Raw genomic sequence first — 15,416 nt, forward strand, 5'->3', positions numbered from 1 at the left:
GATGTTAGGAAAGTGCACAACACTCTGGGCAGCAGCTGCCACAGAAGCTGGAAGGATAACTGTGGCACCTCTGGGTGCTCTGTCCCAGTATATATGTTCTGTCTTTGCTCCTGTTCCCCTTTCCTGCTGTTTTTCTGACAATTGGAAGCCCTGGGACCCTGCTTTTGTCTCTGTTCTTGTTTGGTAAAGAGAGATCAGGCTCTGCCTCCCCAGCCTCTGCCAGCTTTGCCTGTAACCTCCTTGGTGCAGGGGATTTGTTCCCTTGAGCTGCACACCACCTTGTGCAGTGAGGCCTGATGGAGCTTTGGGATTGCTGCTTTGACTCCAGAGTCCTATACAAAGCAGGTAACAATAATGCAACTATTATTATTATTATTATTTTTTGTATGTGTGTGTGTATTTTTTTTCATTGGTCCATGGCCTGGCAGGTAGGTTGTCTTTTGAGTTCCTGAGAGCAAGTTGTGAAATTGTCTGAAATCCTTCCAACAGGAAAGCATTGATTTATTACACTGTAATACTGATGCGAACAACACCATGTACCTTTCATCTAAAAAGTCAGGACTTATAGAACACGACATGCCATTAATTCCGATGCCAGCTCAAACAGAGGAGGAAATACTGCCAAAGGGATCCAGAGAGCATGTTAAACCAGCCCTGCAGAGTAATGAACATACTTTGTGGCTGTTACATTATACAATATTGATCCTTAGGAATGAAAAGGCACCTTGACAGCTAATTTGGGCCATCAAAAGCTTCTCTTAGTATCTATGTATGCACATGTGTGTGTGTGCACTTTCTCAGTAGTGCATGAGAAAGAGATAATGCAAACATTGGCAAATTAAACTTCTCTGTGGTGAGGATTGCTGTGTTTCACTGCTCTGGAGACAGGTCTCCCTTTACACACTACTGTGAGCTCACTCGGGTACCAGCCCCATGGAGATGATGCCCAGCATCTCTCCATCCCCGAGGCAGGTACACCTTGGGGCAGCCAGGCAGCGATGCTTCCTCAGAAGAGTGTGCACCAGCAAAAGGGAGCCCAGCCAGGGTGCCTGGGTCAACCAGGTGACCCAGTGGTTTGCAAGACAGTGGTTCCATGTAACATCCCATTTCCCAGACTGAGATCCTGGCTTTCTGCACAGGATGGGGCTGGAGGCACCACGCTGCATGCTGTAAGCTGCCACAGAGCAAGGCATCCCCACTGCGCACTGCCCACGTCCTTCTGCTTGTCTTTACCTGACCTGGAAGATGTGTTCCTGCAGGAAATGTGGGTAAAAACATCCTGCCTGTGCTGGTAAGCACTATTGTATTTTCTTCTAGTTTACTCTTTCTTTACAAGCAGATTTTTGTTTCTGAGGATGCAGACCCCAGCAGTAGGACACCAAGCAGCATGCGGTATTTGCATGTTACAGCTGTTCTTCTGCCACCCCTTCCCCTTGGCTCTGGGTGCAGCTGGGACCCTACAGCGTGCTGTGACTGTCAGCACCTCTCTGCGGAAGACTCCTTGCTGCTGAGCAGTGTGTTGGGCTATGGGATCTGTTCTGAGAGTGATCAGAAGAGCTGGAGTCTTCTCTCTGTTCCCATCCCAAAGGAAGGTGAGTTCACTTGATGGCTAAAGACAAATAGTGGTATAGAGATGTCTGCAATCAAACAACCACCAGGTACATACCCAGAGCCTACTCCAGGCCCTGGAGAGGACTAGCTGGCAGTGCTAGAGGTGAGATTGATGGACCAAGGAAGGAGAGATGGGAATGAACAGAAAAGAAACAGGAGGTGATGCTGCAGGTCAGAGCCAAGGGGAGAATCCCAGAGTGGGAATGGCTGAGATACTGATGGAGACATCAGTCTCAAGCTACTCCACAAACCAGCCCTTCGTGCCTAGAACATTTTCCAGGTCCTAGCACACTAAATTCATCCCTCTTCTACACTCAGGACATCAGGAGCTGGAGAAGAAGAGAGTGGCTGCATGTAATAAGAAAGCTGGGAGTGGTGTTACCTCGGTAATGACGCTGGAGCAATGTGACCAGCAGTTTCCATGGAGCCAAGCAGTTTGGGCTGGCACTGTCTAGCTTCTTCTGTGCTGGGGTTTGCATGTGGATTTTTCCCCAAAGCCTTGACCTGCTGCAGACTGGTGGGCTGCTGTGTGTGGCATGGTGATGGCCCTGTGTTTCTGTTAATTAATTTTCTGTTAGAAACAAGCACCGAATTGTTCTCCTGGGGATCCAGAGCCATATGTGAGATTTGGGTGACTGTCCACGCCCTTAAAAAATGATCATGAGCCTGCGTTCACAGTGAAAACATCCCCACATCTCCCAAATCTTTTGAAGGAGATTTGTGGCTGAGTTGCTGGAGCCAAACAGGTTAAAGGTACCCACTGGGTTACAGCAATTGCTGTATGTGCCCCTGTCCTGTCCCTTCACTGAGTTTGGACAATGAATATTTTGCTGCATTAGCTGGCAGGTAGGCACATGACCAAATAAGTCCAGCCAAATCTTTTTGGAGCATCCCAGCTCTGTGCCCTGGTGCTGGGTTTCTCATCCCATACCAAAGAGATGTCTGTCCCTAGGTGACGCATCTGTTGTTCCCCACCTGCTGCACTTTAGTATTCAGCATTTTTTGCTTTGACAGTAGCAGAAAATGGTTTTATTCTTGCTGGAAACTTTCTCATAAGGGATATTTGATTTTGCCATTAGGAGGGAATTTTGTTCTGCTTTTGCCAAGATATAAAGGAAAATTACTTGTGCGTGTTTGCAACCTCATTGGGAAACAAGAGTGAAGCACTGAGTGAGCAAGAAGAGCATTTTGAGACAAAGCACACACCCACAATACAGTACTGGATGTACAAGCAGGCATGGAAGACCAAGATAGGCTGATGCAGCATAGTCTGCCCATGGGAAACCTCTCCTTCAGGCCCCATTGAATTGGAGTCTCTTGTGCTTTGAAGTCTGAGGGTTCACAGCCCATTTCAAAAAGCATTAATTCTGCCCCTTGCTGATCCTACCTTTCAAACTTACCAGTGGGCAAACCCCCTTGTGAATGTTGGAGACCTTGAGTCTATAACCACAGCCCTGAGGGGTGAGCTGAGACGCCTGACTGAAGGCACTTTGGTGTCTCAGCTTCCCCACCCAATAAATGGGAATGATGCCGCGGGGAAGGGAAGTCTTCCACATCTGTGGTAGCAAAGGCTACATCAGAGCATGACGGTCATGATTATAGCTAGACTTTGTAGCTGTCAGCAACTACGTAAATGTCCATTGTCCTTTAAATCCTACTCTTTTTCCCACTTCAACAGACTCTTGAAAGAGGAATTTAGCAGGTTAATTGTGTGAAAATTGAGTGAGGAATATCTTAAACCACTGAGCCTCTGAAGCAGCATGACAGCTCCTAGGAAAGCCAATCCTGGTGTGGATTTTTGGACCAGTGCTGGTTCTGAATAATCTCTGAGATAACTACGTCTTCTCTCTGGGTAAAAACAAGCTAAAATCCTTGAATAGCCCTCCTCAAAAAGTAACCAAGAACGAGAAGCAAAATCTTTAACTTTGAACCCAATGAATATTTAGTTTCTTGTCTCTCTTGGGTAAATATTAGATAGATTCCCAATTTCAACCTGAAGCAGTTTATTTGGCTGCTGTTCACAAGTCAGACACAGCAATAATCAAGGAAATCTCGTTTGATTCAGGTTGGGTAATATTGCCTGAGGGATAACATCATTTTCACTTCCACACATCCAGCACTGGCACAAAATGGCATGGACAGCTATGAAAAATGCATCATGGATCCTTGGTGCTAAAATTCCAGCTGATAGTTTCATTTTTATGTAAATAATAATTACCAGTAAAAATATTGCTTGAAAAAAGAGAATGTGAAAATAAAAACACTGTAGAGTTTGATAAAGCAAAATCCTTTGCAGTATTGCCAAAAGGAAAAGAAAAAAGAAAGAAAGGAAAAGAAAAGAAAAAAGAGAGTTAAAACAAATATAGATGTTAAATAAAAGATCCAGGTACCAAAGAGCAAAATTTAATGAAAGCCAAAACTGTTAAATATGGATTCCTGTTGAGAAAAAATGTCAATGTCTTTAAGAGTTTTACCGTTACTCTATTTTTAAGAAAAGTGTAGTAAAAATACATATTACAAGTTAACATTTTTCCACGCTTTTGTCCTATTCTTTTTTTTTTTTTTTTTTTTTTTTTAACCCCACCACCAATGGAAAGCCTTTGAAGACTCCATCTCACATCTTCATGTCACAGGCGGCCAGTCCTAGCACAGGCGCTTCGATGTCTGCCTGCCCGGCTGGGCTCCCCATGCCCTGCCACCACGGTGGCCATGTCTGGAGGAGGACAGGGTGCAGCACCCAGGGGTGCCGTGGCAAGGTCCGGGATGTGGCAAGAGCCGGGGCAAGGGATGCATCCGAGGGCTCTGGGCACAGAAACGGGCTAGCTTGAGGGATGTTCCCACTGCGCTAGCACTTACACAGAACTGAAGTTAAAAATAAGGACAGAAAAGTGGATTAAAAATAGTGATAACCAACACAAAGTGACCTGAAGAAGTGTTTGGAGCAGCTGATGACAGAACTCATGTTGGGTGATTAGAGATGGAGATCACAAGGGCTTGCAGTAGTGGAGAGAGGAAAGCACATTGGCACAAGACATGCTGTGCCTGAGCTTCAGACCTTGATTCTTTGTCTCACTGGTCTCCAAAGTGTTGCAGGACAAGCAGGTAAATGGAACAGATGCTTTGGACCAGGCTGGTGTTAAAGGTGGTAAACATATTGCTCTGCACAGTACACTAATGGAAACTGGCATTCAGGCAGCTTCCAGCTCTACTTATGGACAGCTGTATAGACAGGTCCTCCTCGTAGACCTGTGCCAGTCATTTGCCTGCATCACTTTGTCTTCACTTGCATCTCTTCTTTTCCTGCTCCTCACTTGCTACGTTGCAGGAAAATTAAAAAAAGAAATAAAGAAAAAAGAAAAAGAAAAAAAAAAAAGAGAGAGAGTGAGTGAGAAAGGAGTTCCGAATGCTCCACTAGCAGCTCAGTCCCCGGACAGATATTTGTTGAGTCCTGTGAGAAGTTTTGAACTTTATTTGCCATCAGTGATGGACTTGTGAGATGGGACAAGGCCGAGTGGGTTCCCCATGGTCCCTGCCCTACAGATCTTCTCTCACTAGATGCTCCCCTGGGGATCCTTCACTTCTGGGGAGGTGTCTCAGGCTCACCAGGGTGGGAAGCATTTTTCTGTCCATGCCAATGATTCACAGAATGAGTCTTTTGTGCAGTTCTGGAAAACCATCCTTGCCCCTTTGACCTCCGTGCCTGTAGCTGGACTCCCATCTCTCTGCCCAGCAGTGTGGGTTTCTGCAATTCTGAATTTGGTGTCAGCAGCCTGTTCTCCTGGCTTGTGGATGCTTTCCCCTCCCTAAGGATACACAAGCAGGAATCTGCTACTTTTGGCTTTGTACCCAGAGTACAGGCCACAACTTGACAGGAAGGCTGAGTCTGGCCAGCCCTGATGCTATCCAATGTCACAGATGCTTGAATGAAGCTCTTGTAGGGTCTCCTCCTTGGTTTGCTTCAGCTGTTTCTTCCAGGAAGCTATTCTGGCCAACTAGCTAAAAAATGTCCCTTGTAATTAGAAAAATGGCCATAAAGGGATTTCAGAGCAAAAAGTCTGGGATAGTCCCATTGCAGCCCCGTGACTTCTAGCATGTTTTACTGGTTAATAGGCAGCCATCTAGAACTGGATGTCTTGTGATGGTCTATTCCCGGTTCAGGGTGGTTCCCTTACGTGACCACCAAAAAGGGAGCACACACAGAAGCTAAGCAATGAAGAAATGGTTCACAATTGCTTATTAGCCCCCCAATAACCTAGGCAGGAGAGTGGCATGTGAGGGGAATACTGCATTTACCTTTTCTCTTCTATAAACAGCAGCCTACCATGCTCTTAGACCAACCATCTGCTCTAGTATGCCATGCATGATGCTCTCCTCTCCAGGCACACAATCCTTCTCTTGAACCGCCACTCATCATCTCTGGAAGAATTACCTCTTTGTTGTCAGATTACCTGGGGTTTCCAAACTCACTCATGACTTTGCCCCTGTAAAACAGCCTCATGTTTTTTGTTCAGGTTCTTCTTGTGTCAAGTCCTTCCTGTTGCAGGGAGAGCCATTCGCAGCCCTGTCTGCCTTGTTGCATTAACTCCACACCCTGAGTTCACAGCAGAACAACGGAAGGCAGAATCATGATGGAGAAAAGGGGTCAGTGCTGATGCCCTGCAGGGAGTTCGACTTGCCATTCGTTGGATTTTGTTTTTGCTGTTAGTAGCTCAGACGTTATAGTTTGCATCCCGAACTAAACCAGATTAAAGGGCTGAGCAGGGAAAGGGGAAAGGGCTGATGTTACCCTGACACCACAGGAATTAGTAAGAAAAAATATATATATTGCACACACTAAGACTTATTAACAACCAAGTTAAAACAAAATGGCATAGTCCTCATTAGTGTTCCAGTGGTTCTTTGATCAGGGACGGTTCACGAGTCTGTTAAATCCCATTACGCTCTCCTTATTGCAGTACAGACCTGTTTCTGTTCTCCTGCCGGTGGATCTGTTTGCAAAAGAAAAAGGGAAATAGAGTTGATTTCCTCGAGAAGATCCATCCAATTGTCCCTTCTGTCATCATCATTTGTCTTGTTGGTGTTAGGTTTGGTTTTGGCTCTGGAGGGGGTGGAGTTGGGCTGCCCCTGCTCTCACCCAGGCAATGGGTCAAAAGGCCAATTATAATCCCGTAGCTCCCAGGGACATGCCGGTGCTGTGGCTCATGCATGGGATCGTCTGCATGGATTTGGGGAAATCGTGGCTGACCACACGTCCGTTTTCTCCACTGCCTCCTGCTGCAGCCGGCCTGGGAAGGGTTGATGTCCGTATGGCTTCGTTGATTGATTGCTGTGGGATTAAACAAAAACCCTTTTTAGGAAAGACGGGGGGGTCTCCCCCTGTCCTTAGCAATGTTGGAGAAATTACAATATAAACCAATGTTGTCTTTGTTACTGTTCTCTCCCTCCTTGTCTCCATTCACTCTCACTTTCTGCATGTCTCTACTGCGTCTGATCTGTTACTTCACATTTTCCACATTAAAAATTAAACGTTTCAGCAGTATTTTGGGGTATAAAGCATATGTGCCATATGTAAAAACTATTCAAACCCTACAACATCAGAACAGCCACAGTGGATCATTCTATACACTTCCCCCATAGATATGCTATTACTACTCCTGTTACATGTGGTGGACTCTGACTCACTGCAAGCATATGTTTAACTTTCCTCGTGTGAGAAGCTGAGCATGAGCCTTTGTTTTTGTCTACAGAGATAACTGAGGTAGCCAGGAAATGCAAACCTAATTCAGGAAACCAAATCTCATCTTCCTGTTCCAGATACCGTCCAAAACATTTGCTTTACGAGATCTATGGAAATTGGTTGCTTGGAATAACTAAACTAAGAGATGAAGTTCTTTTGGTTTCTTTGCATTCAAGGGCACTCCCATCTGTTTTGATCTGAGATGCCCAGGTGAAGAACATCCACAACAGCTAAATCTGGAAGGGCTATTCCAGCTGAAACTGTCACTTAGTGGCTTGCCAGGCATGCGGCCACCTCCTGTGCTTGTGGGATCTGCAGCTCACCCTGGTGTCTGTTGGGCTGGCTGAGCAGAAGAAGGCTTGAGGCCCTGTGGAAGGGGATTTGGAACATCTTTCTGGGCACTGGGCTCCACAGAATGCCCTTGGGGTGGGACCACTGATGGTGGGAGACAGACCAAGAGACCAGGTAACACCAATTAGGAGAAGTAATTCCCATGGTAGCTGGTTATAAAATGGCACAATCACTGCAAGCCAACACTGACACGAGCTATCGGGGCATTTTGGGTAACACACAGCAGCCAACACCAGGGCAGAATCTCCTTAGGACTAAAGCTATGGAGCTATTGCATAGTGATACTCTTGTCACAGTGTGTTTGTGACATACCTCACTTTACATTGTAGACAGCAATTACAAGTTAGTTCTTTTATACTCAGGGACATTAATTGCATACCTTATTTTACCCCTGAGCTCAGTGTACCTCTCACAGCCTGTAGAATTTTCTGAATCTCAATGGGAAAAGAGCTATTGCACATTTTCAGTGAATAAGAAATGTTATTATTGCTGACAAAACATTAAGCATGTTGTGAAATGGTGACATTAAACCCAGAGGAATGATTGCTTATTTTCCTTTGGTTCTGGGTATGTTTCAGTGCCGGGGGAAGTGAAAATCTCTCTAAATTTTATGAAATTTGCTGCATATTTTGTATACTATACTGACTTCCATGCTCATGGGAGAGGTCAAGATAAGGAAGAAATGGGATGCATTACTGTTACAGCACAGATCCCGTTGCACCCTCATGCAAAACGATGTCTGTGTAAGGGATAACCTCTGCTAGTCATCTGAGTCAAAATACACTTGTTCCATGGATCCTGCATTAAATGTATATTCCCAAGGCTCTCAAATCTAATCCCTCTTGACATGACACTGGAATTTGGGCAGACCAGAATTAGGGCTGAAAAGAATCTCCTGGGTCACAGGAAGTACACTTCTGCAAGAACATGACAGAGTGGAGAAATAAAACATTTCAGGAGATCTCAGGGCCCGATTTCTCTCTAAGAGAATCCATAAATCTGAATTTGGAGACCCCACATCATCCACTACAGGGCATGTACTTATGTACATGGGAGAACATTGTCCAGCTGGGGTTAAAGGCTGGAAATCTGGCAAATGCTCTGAGCATCTATCATTGCTGCCTACCTGCAAATGGTGCCAGCAGGATGCCAGCAGAGGGAACAACAGGATCTGATTCATTACTGCACTACCCCAGTTTTATCTTGCTGTTGACTTTTTTTTTTTTTTTTTTATTGCAGTAAAGGCTATATCACACCAACCCCAACACACTTCATCCATGCTGCACACATTGCCATAGTCTGCTTTCTTTAATTTTAAGGAATGGCAATGTGTTCCTGTTACCATTTGTGCTATGATTTTGCTCTATATCTGGATTTTGAACTAGCATTATGCCACGTCTGATCTTGCATCAGCTACCCACTATGGCCCACTTGAGCCTCTTTTAGCATCCTCTGATGCTTCTATTCCTTTCTAGCAAGTCAAGTGATAAGGTCACTTCATTATCCCTATGTCTTGGCTTTCCACCCATGGTCTGGGCTGCATCCGTCTCTGAAGGCAGCTTTGGAGATGGGGTGGTATCAGAGAGAAGGTGTGAAAGGCCTGGGAATGGGTTGCCACCTTCATCCGCTTTGATTCACTTCTGGACTTGTAACAAAACTCGATTAAGGCAACCAGCATGGCTAGTCCGAGCCCACCGATGAGGATATAGAAAACCCCCGCCACATTGCTGAGACTCAGAGCGCTCGTCTTGTCCTGGAAGAGAAAGGAGAAGGGAGGGAGGGGAGGGCATGTGGGAAGGAGAACAACAAAATTAATATGAGATTGCTCCGGTAGAGACATTGCACAATATAGCAATGCTGGCATTACATCATCTCGCTCTTTAAATGAACATGTGACATTTCTAAGAGCATTTTCAATTTTTAATTTAGTGTCTAGTAAATCTAATGTTTCCCTCACACAAACAAATAAACATTTTTTTCAGCAATGTGACACTTTGTAAAGGTTTGGGATCGCCGTTTTTCAATCATCTAACTTAAAATGCTTATTTACCCAAAATGCCTAGTTTAAATTATTGATTAAAGAAGAAAAAAAAATGTTCTCTGCCTGTGTGACATTTGCTTGTCCCTGATGTCTCGCCTGAAATAACCCGCTCTCTTGGAAATGCTCATTCTTTCTTTCCTAGATTGTTTCCCCCGCAAATTCTGTTGCTGAGCAACACATCGAAATGACTGGATTTTCTTTTTTTTTTTTTTTTTTTTTTTTTTTTTTAAATTCCTTTCCTCTCCAATATTGAGGTTGAGGTGACACCTGAGCTGTCCTCATAAACGCATCTCATTTCTGTGTAATAAGACAGTTATTTCATATGCAATCAAGACCCGCTGATGCATGTCTAAGCTAATTATTTGGTTCGCAATAAATAGGGCTATTAATGGACTGCTACTCACAGTCAGCATCTATGTTCTGATTTTGCAATGCCTAATGAATGGTCACGGATCTCTGGGGAAGACAAGTCTCGGAGTGACTCATTTCACCATCAGGGAAACTGAGTCCCCACATCCAACCTCCATGTAGCTCTGTGCCACTCTCCAAGCCCCATCCTCCATGCTGACCAGGTGGATTTTTTGGGTCAGGGATAGGACCAATGCTCATCTCCATGTACCAGGCTTTTTTTTCTAGGCCAGGCTTTCTCTTTATAGTCCAACCAGACTGAGGTGCCCTGCTCCATGCTTCTTGTTGCCTTGCAGTATCAACTTGCTACCTACTTCCAGCACAGCTTCCCCAGGGCAGGCCTTGTTGGCATGACCAAGGTTTGACCAGCATTGATAGCTCTGCTCACTGGATGATGGATAAAAACTGCATAAAGCTCATTTGAGATGTAGCCATGCAGATAAAGAACAATATTTATGCCCTGTAGACATGTCTTCAGTTGGGAAAGAAGCCTTTATGTAGTTCATGGTGTCTCCTGTTACTCCGTAGACACATGGATGGTTGGGTGGCACAGCCTATTTCTTGCCCTTCTAGGACAGTTGATTCACTCACTTTCCTCAGCATCTTTTTGGGATAGACAAACTGGAAAAGCAGAAAACTATACTGGAACAGTGTCAAAAAGGTCCAAAACCAATGTGAACATGGAGGGTTTTGAGTCAAGAGCAGTCCATCAGGCACCAACACTGTCTTTCAGGCAAGCACAGTTTGCCAAAGGATTCTGTCCTTTGGAGAACTAGGATCTGTTGGCAAAAAAGTTGACCTACAAAGCATGAAAACATTTCAGTTTTTAAAACTCCCATAACAGAACTTGACTTCTTGGAATTTTCTCTTTCTTTCCTTCTTTTTTTCTCTCTCTCTCAATAGGAAGAAAAGAGTGTTGCTGCAAAGAATGATTAAAAAATATTTTTTAATGCTTCTCCTTCATCTGGTCCCACTGCCTATGCAGAAATGTGAAGCCTTCTGCCCAGCTGGAGCATGTGTTGTGGGTTCCAGTGCCATGGGGAGAAACTTTCCAAGCTGAACCCTCTGACGTTTGGTTAGGGGTTTCCCCGGCAGAGTTTTAGTCGCTGTAAAAATCTCTGTAAGTGATCTCATTTACCATGCTTCACTGATTGGCATTGCTGCCAGGAGGTTCACTGCTGTCACTATGCGTGTTACACCACTGCAGATGTGACGGTCTCCACTGGTGGAGAGCTTTGGTTCCTCTCTTGTGTAACCTTCACATGCTGGTCAGTTTGTAATATTGTCAATACTTCCTTTGTGCTCTCTGTAGTCAGAAATTTCTGCAAATATGGGTTTAATTTTTGCAGTTTCCATATTTGAAGGATAATTTATCTGGTCTTTTACTATCTGCTGTCATACATTTTTTTTCTGCCAGGCTTGACTGTACCTTTGTTCACTTATCTCTTTGCAGATTACTGGGAAACACTCGTAAGTACCAGCTGAAAAATGTAGGGATTTTTTTTTTTTTTTTTTTTTAACAAAGATTTAGAAAAACAGATCAATTTCTCGGAGAAAACTGGGTTACACTTCATGTACTCTGCCTCCTCAAAGGCAGTCTGAAGGGGCTGCACCAGCATGAAGGATGGACAAAGCCACCGGAGGTGGGCTGCCCTCCTTGACATCCTAATCTTTAAGCCTGACTCCTTAATGAAAAGTGGCTGATTAGCTCGTGTATGAAGGGATGGATGGGGACAAGGACGGAGGTAGAGCTGCCTATTTGTCTGTCTTACTAATAATTTCCAGATTATACTTTCAGCTTGATTTGATAGAGGGGTGGAGATCTCCAAGATACTAAGGCTCTCCAAGCTGCAGAGAAGCTAAAACCTATTAATGCTCTCACTTAAATAAATGTATCGACACAAGTAGGCATCAGGAACCCCACATGGATCTTTGAACTGCAGTCACAGATACTTGAAAAAACAGGCTTCATGGCAATACATGAGTTTAAAGTTTTGCTGGCCACGATATTTTTGTAATTCCACCCCCAGTCTGGGGACCATGGTCCAACAGGGAACTTTCTCAGCCTGCTGCAAGGGCAGGGATTTCTCGCAGCCAGAAAAGGCTACTGGTTCTTCCTTTCCAGTTTCTCCTCAAAGAAAAGCCAGCACCAAACTGACTGGGAAGTTTGAGGAGACGACCCAAAGCAGTTTACTTCACCAGTGTTTCCTACAACTAATTTTAGACCTGCTGTAGTTCACCTGTGTTTGCTTTGTGGCATTATTATTACCATTATTGCTATCTTGGACAATTGGGGCTGGACTGAAAGTTGTCTCTTCCAGCAGCAGGGAAGGCCAAGGAAAGCACAGCAAGGCACAGCAGTGAACAAGCCTGCTGGAATGGGGAGAGCAGCTGCATTTAACCTCTGCACCACAGTCAGGTTTCTCCCCGTGAGCCCCTGTTGCAGGAAGCCAAGGAGATGGGCAGCTGCAGCAGGGCACTGAGGAACGCTTTGGGGACACCGCCGATGACACAGCCTGGTATGAGTGAGGCTAGGAAGTGAAATTGTTCCTGTGGTGTTGCTTGACTTTTTGCTTGTCCTCTCCTTTTCTTGTTTGCTTCCTGTCCTCTCCCAGCAGGATGTATGGAGAGGTTCTCTTGGGTGGGAGCAGCATCTCGTCACTTCCATTGACCTGGGTCATGTGAAGGGTAGGAGATGGTGCACGCCACACCGAGGCTTTGTCTCCTGTTTTGTGCAAGCTCCTGCCCTAATAGCATTCATAATCATGAGGTCCCAAATGGTGCTAGCTGCCTGAACGGACCCTCCCCTCTGCTCTGCTTGGGCTCTGACACCAGCTGCTCTCCCGTCGAGCTGCCCATCACCGAGCCAGCTTGTCAGTGGGAGTGTAAATGTCACCGCTCGTCTCCCGCAGCGGCACAGCGCTGACGTGGGGGTAAGATTGGCAGGTGAAAAGAGAAAGAAAAACCCAGCTTTCCGAAAGAGTGGCCTTGTTGCCACAGCAACCAGGCACCTTCCCGTCTGTTCCTCTCAAACGTGGCACCGTGTCCGTCATCCTCTTTGTCATTATTTATCCTCCTCGGCTGAAGGCCATATTTCCCCAGTTTCACACTGGGGCTGCTCCCTGCCTTTACCTGGCCCCACCAGAGCCCGTTGGCAGCACGAGGCGATGGCACCATGAGCTGTTGTGGTCTCCATAGAAGGTCTGTCCTTAGAGCAGGTGGCTCCAGAGGTCTGTGAGCATCTACACCAAGTGCCAGGCCACCTTAACTGGGGCAAGCCCTGAAGCTCAGCAGTGAAGGACACAGCACTGGCCATCGAGTCCAAGTGCTGTCAGGGGTCTGTAGGGGCAGGGTCTGAGCACATGCATGGCCAGCCAGGGGTTAGGCTGCCCAACATGAAAAGACACTCTTGGTGTGAGAAGCAACTAATTCCATGCAAAGCAGGGGAAGGCTGTAGTGGGCTTTGATCCCTATTGATTTTTTAACAAAAGTCCAATTCTTTCAACTGGAGGTGTGGAAGATCCCTGTGGCTTTGATAAAGGTCCTTTTGAGGCAAAAAGCTGTACGGCTGCCCCTGCAAGCAGGTTGCACCTTGCCCTCCTGGTGTGGAAAGAATCCTCTTTCCTCCCATTGCCTTGAAAAAGATCCAAGGAAGAGGAAAATCTCATGCATCTGCCCTGATATTTACTGTCCTACTTGCCATTACTCTCTAATAACCCAAGACATCCCTTCCAAGCCCACAGTCTTCTGTGGTGGGACAACAGATTTTTATCAAATTTTATCAAATCAGATATTTATCAAAGCAGAAGTGCTTGTCTCTGGAGTTTTAATGTATGTGCTGTTTCTTTACAGGGATTTTTCTGGGAAAAAAACACTGGTGGGCAGTACATAGATAAACCCACAGATTAAAAAATAAAATGCATAGCAGTCAGCTACAGGCATGGAACATAACTGGGGCCAACAAACATAACCTGGGAAACATCAAAGATTTTACTTGGCTCTGGCTAAACATCTTGGATACAAACCTTACCTCCAGCTAGCCCCTCACCCTCTTCATTAGCACTCATTTATCTTTCTGAGAAGCAAAAATAGATAAAAAACAGGTGGGCGACAGGTAGTATGTTTGCCCAGCTGCATTCATGAGAACAAGTGAGCAATGCCATCGCTTGATTGTTTGGTGGGAGGGATAAGGCTCTGTTGATTTTGATGTTGATTTCTCTTACTGTTGTTTCTTATTGCACTGCTGCTGCAGTCACGGTGTGGATGCTGAACAAGGCACAGACGTGGTCCTTTTGTTTGACAGCTGAGACTCATCACTGAGATCTTCTGTTCCCATTAAAAGCTTACAGGATTTTAAGGCTTATGCCTATTGATTTCACACATGGAGTTTCAAGCAGCTCTCATGACTTTATGATCCAATCTCATTTATTCATATGTGATTCACATGTGTGTGACTGTCTTTTTGAAGCGCACATAAATAACATGTGGTAAATATTGAGGTCATATGATCCACATAAACCCATGTGTCCCAAACCTTCTCTTTCTGTCCCTGTTGTTTATCCTGTTTATCCTATTGTGTGGAATTGGACACTAGAGCTGTTTTTTTCTTTTTTTTTTTCTTTTTTTTTTTCTTTTTTTTTTTTTTTCTTTTTTCTCCTGCACCAGAATAGTGATAAAGCACAGTACTGTAGGGGCATTGTTTTAAACTAAACTGATTTCACATCAATTTCCTAATGGGCATTTTATCAGCTATGGGGTTTCTCTAGCACTGATGCATGCAGGCTTGTGGTGAAGGTATTGTGGAAGCTGTGTTGTGGCTTCAGTTTCCCAGCAGCAGTAATTACTTTTCATTCATATGGTGACTATTGCTCAGTTGGTTACCTTGCAAAATATATGCACTGTATAAGTCAGTCAGATTTCTTCCTGAGTGGGACAAATGCCATATTGTATAGCATGCCTTATAGAAAGGTTATTCTTGGACAAGCACAATACTGCAGAGAAGAGCAGAATTTGATTTTAAATAGCATCTGTCAGCCCCAAAAAGCTTTACAGTGCCATACGGCAGTTGGTGAGATTCAGACAATTAGGCCAGGTGGAAAAAAATATGACAACCTACCAAAAATGTTTGGAGACATTTTCCCCTTCCTATTAAATTTGAATATCTTTAATACTTTAAAATCCAGCCCCCTCAGTCTGGCTATAAAGATGGGTTGAACAGGGAAAGAAACAAAATTGCATTCTCTTTTCCAGTTTCCAGTTGGGAAACCC

The 15,416-nt window shown here is 44.9% G+C and overlaps 1 protein-coding gene across 3 annotated transcripts in view; it reads right to left on the reverse strand.

Moving 5' to 3' along the window:
• Positions 1-6,769: 6,769 nt before the first annotated feature.
• Positions 6,770-15,416, reverse strand: part of GRIA1 (glutamate ionotropic receptor AMPA type subunit 1) — a gene marked incomplete at both ends in the record, with an annotated part of 120,543 nt that continues 111,896 nt past the window's right edge. For all 3 annotated transcript variants that reach the window (XM_082771452.1, XM_082771450.1, XM_082771451.1), the window contains 2 exons: positions 6,770-6,958; positions 9,318-9,452. In XM_082771452.1, the coding sequence (XP_082627578.1) occupies positions 6,770-6,958; positions 9,318-9,452 (324 nt within the window). The remainder of the gene's footprint in view (positions 6,959-9,317; positions 9,453-15,416) is intronic.

This window comes from Aythya marila (genome assembly GCF_965140915.1).
Source record: "Aythya marila genome assembly, chromosome: 14".
Lineage (NCBI taxonomy): Eukaryota > Metazoa > Chordata > Aves > Anseriformes > Anatidae > Aythya > Aythya marila.